The sequence below is a fragment of the Lutjanus erythropterus genome, chromosome 3 (genome assembly GCF_056507025.1).
Source record: "Lutjanus erythropterus isolate fLutEry1 chromosome 3, fLutEry1.hap2, whole genome shotgun sequence".
In the NCBI taxonomy this organism is placed as follows: Eukaryota; Metazoa; Chordata; class Actinopteri; order Lutjaniformes; family Lutjanidae; genus Lutjanus; species Lutjanus erythropterus.
The window spans coordinates 39,178,781-39,187,391 of NC_139319.1; the positions used below are offsets into that span (position 1 = coordinate 39,178,781).

Here is an 8,611-nt window from a genome sequence, read left to right on the forward strand (position 1 = left end):
TAGAGAGAGTAGAGTTTTGGAGATATCAGTCATAGATGACGTCTGCCTTCTCTTCAGTATGATGGGACGAAACTGCACTCGGCTTGTGCTGCGCAAAGATCAAAAAATATATTTTTAAAATTCAAAAATCAAATACAATGTCTTTTTTTCAAAAAAATAATGACCCAGTTAATCAGGATAATCCAGACTTGGTGTGAGCAGCTACTTGCTTTCTAGTAGAAAAGGATTATAATACAATCCAATATATATCCAATATAATACAATACAATATACTGAAGCTGTTGGCAAATATCAGCCTGATATAGGCTGACTGATATATTGGTCTAGCTCTAGTTTTGTTTGCCATTTAGCCCCATTGTGTTGGAGAGAAGGCAGACATCTCTACAGCTTAAATGTCCAAAACTCCACTCAAACCAAATAAAAATCTAGATGGATAAATTACACATCAGGCCAGGAGAAATATATGTATTTTTGATTTTGGGGTGAACTCTCCCTTTAAAGAGAAAGAGGAGTTCAAATGAATGCTTTAGAAAGTTTTGAAATGTGGATTTAAGTAAATATATTAAGTGTGTAGAAAAAAAACGAGATGGACCAGTCATCAAAGTGTTATTTTAATTTAATTTATTTGAAATTTACTCACTATAAAGTAGAGTGAGCTTGATGCGCTGTAGGTAGAGAGCGAGCGTGGGGAGAAACGTGGACTGAAAATTTAGGATGAATGAGGTGATTTCATGAGTGGATGACGTTGTGTCTGCGTGTATAAGAAATTCCGTGTTTTGCGTGAGATAAAAGTCGATGCCTTTTCTAGAAGTGTTCGATCCGCTCGCAGTGAACAGTGACTGTGGAGAGGAGAGCGATCATTTGACTGACACTACATGACAAACCAGTGTGGGCCCGCCTCCGCCTGCACGAGGTCACACAGACGATGCTCAAGGTTCCTGCGTATATAGTGAACAATATCGTGTCTGATGCTGTGAAGTAAAATCTCTCAAAGACTAGCCAACAAATTATCGTCGAAGAATAAATCACGTAGACATGGATAATACGCAGAAACCCTGAGTAATCCTCTATTTCAAATGGGCAGAAGTTCACCTCATGTAACTATTAACATTTAATTATTAATATGGACCTCTTGTAGAAATTGTAACAAGATTATATTATAATATACACATTGTTAATATTCATATATGTATATCAGGTGGAAATTTGTAAGTTGATGCTTTGCTGCAAAACAAGGGAACCTACACCTAAACAAAAAAAAGAAGTTTTCTTCTCTTAAAATTCTGTTTTATTTATACATGTTAACTACTGGCTTTTTAAAATTGATTTCCTTTTTTTTTTTAATTTAGGGATGGGGGTTGTCCTATTTTAATTAACTTGGCTTTAGCTGTTTTTGCACTGAAATATTTGAAGTATTCCTTGCTCAGAAGATGTTTGGTTTAACAATTACCATCCACCTTGAGATGCCAAGAGAATCTAAAGAATAAAAACAGAGATGATAATTTAATATGCATATTGGAAAATAAACATAATATGCATCATGTCATGTGGCAGCTGAGTGTTGTTCTTTCTTATACCTTTTAATTGCATGTTATGAGCTTTATATATTAATACGTTAACACTGGAAGTGACAGATGTCCTGATTCTACCAGGGAGAGCCTACTTTAAACTGAAATACCTAATAAAGGATTTTCAGTTTTATGACTTTTATGAACATTTAAAACTGATTTTTAAAACTTTTTTTTTTGGAAAGAAGCAGTTTAAGACTATATAATTTTTATTTAAAAAATATGCATAATAGGCAGCAGCACACAGTGGAAGAGCCCTATTCAGGCACTCTATGATGCATGATGGTCTATAATACATTTCTCTACTTAAACGCTACATAATCTGGGCACAAGTTGCAAAGAGGTTGTACTGTATTTAGTCTTGAAATTAATAGGAGTGTTTTGGGCATAACATGCATTAATCTAATCATCTCCTATTGCCCTTCTGATTAGTATGATGGTGCGGTTGTTAGCATTGTCGCCTCACAGCAAGAAGACTATATTGCGAGTAGGTGCGAGTGTGAGGGTTCTTTTTGTCTCTGTTGATGAACTGGTGGCCTGTCCAGGATGTGTCCCACCACTCGCCCAGTGTCAGCATAGATAGGCTCCAGGTCCCGCCCTCCACAACCCAGTTATGGATAATCAATGACTGATGATCTCTTATTCCTTTTAAGAGCCATTTGCGCCTGTCCCTGATGCGTTGTTATTAAACAGTAAATTCGGCAAGTTGCAGAAGTGAACGTGGAAGCTGAAATGACTGCTCAGTCCAGAATTAAAACTGTGCACACTGTGGTTAATAAGCGGGTCGGGCAGGCAGGTGGGTGAAAAAGGGTGAAGCATCTTCCTATTAAGAGAGACACTGTGTGCCTTTACGCACGAGGCACGGCAGCTGTAACTACGTTGATTGTTCAAATCTGACAGGAACAGTCAGGATCTAATGTTTATTAATGTCCCCTGTCCTACGAATCTAAAATGAGGTAAAGTAGCTCTTAAATCAAACCTGTAAACAAACCTACAGAGTAACAATCATCTGACCAGTAGAACAGTACTTTATATATAAGGATATTTTGAGTACATAAAAGTGTACATAAAAACAGAGATGATGATGTGTCATCTGTAGTTGGTGTCAGGAAATTGTCCATGCTTAAATTTATCTCCAAGTACTAACATTATGACTGACATGAAAAAACATTTGCATATGCAGAATTCATGTAGGAGGCAGGTTTATTCCAAATAAGAATATTATTTATTGTTGACTGTTGCCAGTCACAGATATACTGCCTTCACAGTAAGGCAGTGGCTTACTGCTACTACAGTTCAGCTCAAACCTCCTCATGGATGACGTGTGCATACAATACATGCATCAGTGTATACAGCTCTGAAAAAAATGAAGAGACCACTGTCACAAATGTTTCTTAAATCAGCATCTCTACATGTATGGCAGCCAGTCCATTCCAGTGTTTGTTGGATTCCAACACAAGCCTCCTCATTCTACTTAATGAGACACTGATCAGATGATTCTAAACTCTTAGTTAAAATATTAGTGTTCTGTTGTTTAAAAATCAATATGAACATGTTTTCTTTGCATTGTTTGAGGTCTGAAAACTGCATCTTTTTCATTTTGACCAGCTGTCATTTTCTGCCAATAGATGCACTAAATGTCAATTTTTTTATTTCAGATTTGAGAGAAATGTTGTCAGCAGTTTATAGAATAAAACAAAAATGTTAATTTTACTCAAACACATACCTATAAATAGTAAAACCAGAGAAACTGATCATTTTGCATGGTCTCTTAATATTTTCCAGAGCTGTATATGTAGCAGACTTAAACAAGCAGCGATCAGCGATCTCCTTCTTTATGTATTTTTAATCTGAAACTTTGTAGTATTTTGTTTATATGTTTTTTAATTAACTTCTGTAATTGTTAAAATTTTAATACATTGCTCAGTGTACCACTAGATCGAGGTTGAATAGCCATATTCATTACCAACAGAACTTTATAGCAGGAATATTCAACACAAATATCAAGTGTTTAAAATGAGTACAGTCCAAATTCAGAATATGGGGGACTGGGGCTGAACAATTCATTCTATCAAAATCGCAACATGGTCTACTGCAATGTTTAAATTGTAGGATGCGCAGTATTTGTTGAAGGTGAAATGTGTGTTATAATTCCATTTTAAATTAAATGTTGTGGTGTCCTGGTCAGCATATCATCCTCTATCCTTCTTAAAACATCTGTGTTTAGTGGAGCTACATGGAAAAAAATAACACACCATAATCATTTTGTGTTTTTGAAGAGAATAATGATGTAATAATTATTCTTTACTCTAAAATCACAAGTTATATCACAACTGCAATTCGAAATAATTGCATAATAAGCACCAGAATTGAAATTTCAAAGGAGAGCATACTGGATGTATAACATTGTTGTCAAGGAAGTCATCATTTCAATTTAGCACATTTCCTTAATCTCTGATGACATATCCTGCTCATTTTATAATTCAGTACAATATATTACATATTTTTCCTTTAACATGTATTTTCTTTGAAATGTTGTACTGTTGTATTTGTTTTTCCTGTTATTTCCGCTGTCTAATTCACTCAACCATTCAAGCATCCAACTCCAAATAAAGTACAGTGTTATTTAATGCTTTCAATCGATTTTATTGAAGAGGCTTACAGAGATAGAACACACAGCAGGGAAGGCTTGTTTTAGTTAGTGCTCATCGTGTACCTCTACTTTTCACTCTCATCAGTCTGGATTTGCTCCTAATATCTTACAAATATCCTTTAATCTGGGATAAAAAAGACTGATTATGTTGGTGAGACGCTCCAGGTGTTCACTCCAGTTTCTTGCTCTTCATGGCCAGAGACTTCAAAGCGGTGAACATGTTATCTGGGGTGTCGGTCTCCTCCAGTTTAGACTTGGCACAGAAGAAGGGGGGGCTGTAGTCCATGGGGTTTGTGTTGCCCAAAACCCAGTTGAAGGTGCTGAAATGCAAAACAGAAGTTAGCTTTTTGAGAGCGATTCACGATTCTTCTTCTTATTATTATTATTATTATTATTGAAGTTGAGTATTTGGCGGTTTCTCTGCTCCTGTGGTTTTGTCAGCTCAGGCTCTCACCTGACTGTGACCCATCCAGTTGCTGGAGTGACGCTGGTGAGGGTCAGAGGAATGCAGCCAATCTCAGTGAAGACGCTCGAGTACATGCCTGAAGACATGAAGCACAAGTCACAGGTGAGGGCTCAACAATAAACAGAGAGATAGTGATTAAGTTCAGCAAATAGTTACACTCACAAATGCAAACAGTATTTTTTTATTTATTTTTTTATTCTCTGCCCTGCTTGGTGACAGTTTCATTGAAACTTACAGCACGGAGATGCACAGAAAAGCATATAGCTTATAAGCATATATGAGCACACTTCAGAGAATAACATACACACAGATTTTTCCAAATGTTCATTTATTTGCTGTTGGTCTCCAAATATTATCCAGTGTTAATTATAGGGACACTATTAAAAAATTAAAATACTCACCAATGCAAATTAAAAATAAGTTGCAAGTGAATTGTCACTTGAAAACATTCATTTTAGGACAAATAAACATTGTTAACAAAATTCATATTATTCCTTCTCTCTTCAGCCCTAAAAATCGCTATGTTATGGAAATATCACATTGTTTTTATTATTATTATTATTATTATTATTATTATTATTATTATTCTTGCTTATGCATCAGAAGGCTAAACTAAGCCTTAAAACAACAGGCATGCTGTATATTGTATAACCACAGAAAAACAAATTTTAAAGATAAAAGGCTATCATTGTAAATAAGAGTTACCTGGTTAAATAAAGATCAAATAAAATGTTGCTGGGGGTCTTGTGAAAGTGACATATAGTCATTTGTTATCTTAACTAATATTGTCAAAACACTATTTAAGATCCAAGTAGATTAAATAGCTGGTTAGCTAGTGTTTTCTTTTGCTAGATAGTTGCCAGCATTTTGCAAACATTAAAGGGATGGTTCACACAAAAATGAAAATTTGGAGGGTTCTAGTAGACCTGGATTAAACCAGACAAGCAGTATAGTGGTATTTTATGGACATTTGAGTGTAAAACATAAGAAGCCTAAAAAAATCAGCAATAACCAAGGGCAGCAGCTAATAAGGATTCAAGTTGAAATTTACTGAACTAACTCTCACTCTATATTCCTCCCCTGGTCATCCACTCCCTCCTGCAGTGGCTCCACGCCGCCCAGTTTGCAAACCACTGAACTAACTTAAGATGTGACAACAGGCCTGTAAATGTTTCTATTACAGGTCAGCATTTTTCAACCATCTTCAAAACTTGATTTTCTTGTCAACATAGGCCTAACAGACATCTGAGTTGAGGAAACAGGAAATTGCACAGACGCTCTGTGAAAAAGGATGGGACTTAGGAAGGTCAGTGTCCTCATAAAGCCAGGACCAGGCTTATCAGTGACACGGAGCCACCATCTCTCCCTCCTCTGTGTTTGACATACAATGTTTCTTCTTACCAGAATTTGGCAGGCTGCCGTACCAGTTGTTGACCAGCACGCCCATTCCCCAGGAGGAGGAGGAGCCCATGAACACCTGACCCATCAGTTTAGCATCAGTGGGAACACGCATGGGAATGAAGGAGGTATCCAGTGGTTTCTTCTTGCAAGAGAATCTGCTCCAGTCGATCTCATAGTAGACTTTCTGAAAGGACAAAGACAGACAGATGTTATCTTTCCTTTCACTGTTTTGTGTCCCATTTTTGTAACCCCCTGTATCTTCCCCTGCTGTAGAGTTAGCAAACATGAATGTTCAAACACAAAATAATTATTTTACATTATGATGTAATGTTAACTTCTGTGGATCTCAGGCAGAGTTGTTGCTGTCTATGTAGAGGCTACTGGGGGATCCAAAAATGTAACAAAGCCCACTCTGTACAGAAATAGATTAAAACAAATCCTGACACATTTGAACTTGACTTTTTTTTTATACCTTATTGAAAAGCATCAGCTGGTCCAGAGCAAAGGTCTCGTTGCCGGCATACCCGAAGTTTCTGACCCGCATCCTCTGACCAAAAGCATCATAGCTTACTGTTCCTGTGGATGTCATGAGTCCACCGGCCATCTGAAGAGACAGAGAGCAGAAAGTGAAGGGACAGACGGAGATCACTGGACATGAGTTCATCCAAGAGAGACTCCATGTGTGGAGCACATGAGCAGACTCACCACAGTGATGCCTCCACTCATCAAAGCTGGTGACACTGTGGAAGAGGAAATCAAAATGTTGAAGACAAAAGAGGATATGTATCAGCAGCATGCTGGGTAAATCAACTCTGTGTCAGCAAAGTCATACTTTTTTTTTTACTTCTTTTTTACTTTTTAGAGATCTGTCTTCATCACTGATTGTTAGATTGTAAACAATATTAAGACAGAATAAAAAATAGAAATTTATCTGCCTCATTTGTTTTTGTTGGTAAACACAAATAATCTGTCATACAGTTTGAATTAGATTACCCCAAATTACAGATTCAGACACATAAAAAGTACATCTGTCAAAGGCACTAGTATTATCATACATGGTCATCAAAAACTAAAATTTAATCTCAACTAAACTGCAAAAACTGAAATCAAAATGTAAAAATAACACTAGACAACAAATCAAAACATTAACAGTTAATGTCCAACTGCTCTTCATGTATTTCAGTATTGTAAAAGACAAGTGATCACCATGAAAGTGAAACCTATCCATGTATGAATTCTTCGTGCCAGTATTGTTCTTTAAATGCTCTTCGGGCCATGTGTGAAAAATGTAATGAAGTTCTGAATTTAAAGTCAAAATTTCAAGAAGAAAAAAACACAATACTGAGAAAGAACATTTACTTGGGTTCTGAGTGTAAAGTCAGATTTCTAAGTTTAAGAGTCAGAATTGAGAGAGAAAAAGCCCAATACAGGCAAAAAAAAAAAAAAAAAGAGTTGTGATTCGAAGTATAAAGTTAACAAACAAAGAAACAAAAACAAACAAAAAAAAATTGTTTTTTGTTTGGAGTAAGAATTCTGAGAAGTCAGAAATCTGATGGGAAAAAGTTGAAATTCTGGGAAAAAGAGTCAGAAAATCTATTTGAGTTCTGAGTTAAAAATCAGAATTCCAAGAAGAAAAAAAAAAACTAGGAAAAAAGTGTTTTCTGAGTTTAAAGAACATTTACTTGGCTTGGAGTTTAAAGTCAGAATTCTGAGAAATAACAACATAAAACACAATATTGAGAGAGAGAGAAAAAATGGTTTAAGTAAGAAAATATACTGGAGTGCTGAGTTTAAAAGTCATAATTCCAAGACAAAAAGCACAACACTGGCAAGAAAAAGTTGGAATTCTGAGTATAAAGTAAAAAAAAAAAAATTGCTTGAATTCTGAGTTTAAATTCATATTCCGCCTTTAACATCAGAACTTAGATACATTTTTACATGTGATCCTGATCCTCTTCTGTTGCCTTGTTTTTATTTCTCCCCGTATAATGAAGTTCTACTTGTCTGTGGTCATACTCACCGCAGGGTTTTGGTGCTTGGCTGGCAGCAGCGGCCAGCAGCAGGCTGAAGCAGGACAGCACACTGACGGAGTTCATGCTGAGTAGCTTTGGGAGCCGGACGGGGAGAACCTGTGAGCGCTCTGGTCTCAGGGAAAGACTCCCACCTCCATATATACCTGCTCACAGCTGGCCGCCCACACGCCCTGTGCTTCATCGCCCTCCACGTGTTTTCTGGCTGCCCCAGTGAGGGGAAAATATGACATATGACCACTGATAAGATTATAAGTACTAATTAATCACATGCTTGTTTTTATGTCCAACAAAAAAGCTCATCAGATATCAGTGAGATATTATATTTGCCCTTTACTCTGAGAGCATTTTTACATGTTGTATCTCATCATGGTTATTTTTCCATATTTAAGAAGACTCTAAATTTGATATTGAAACTTTGATCAGATTCTATTTAATATGTCACATAATATAAGTATATGTCCTGAAAACGTGAATCGATGTTTAAAAGCCT

General features: G+C 36.4%; 1 protein-coding gene across 1 annotated transcript; it reads right to left on the bottom strand.

Moving 5' to 3' along the window:
• Positions 1-4,190: 4,190 nt before the first annotated feature.
• On the bottom strand, positions 4,191-8,327 carry LOC146330576 (ependymin-2-like). The gene is made up of 6 exons (XM_084714210.1): positions 8,109-8,327; positions 6,794-6,828; positions 6,561-6,692; positions 6,089-6,272; positions 4,676-4,763; positions 4,191-4,541 (listed from the first exon to the last, which is right to left on the bottom strand). Exons 1-6 carry the CDS (start codon positions 8,182-8,184, stop codon positions 4,391-4,393), a joined length of 666 nt encoding a protein of 221 aa, XP_084570336.1. The 5' UTR covers positions 8,185-8,327; the 3' UTR covers positions 4,191-4,390.
• Between the last annotated feature and the right edge of the window lie 284 nt (positions 8,328-8,611).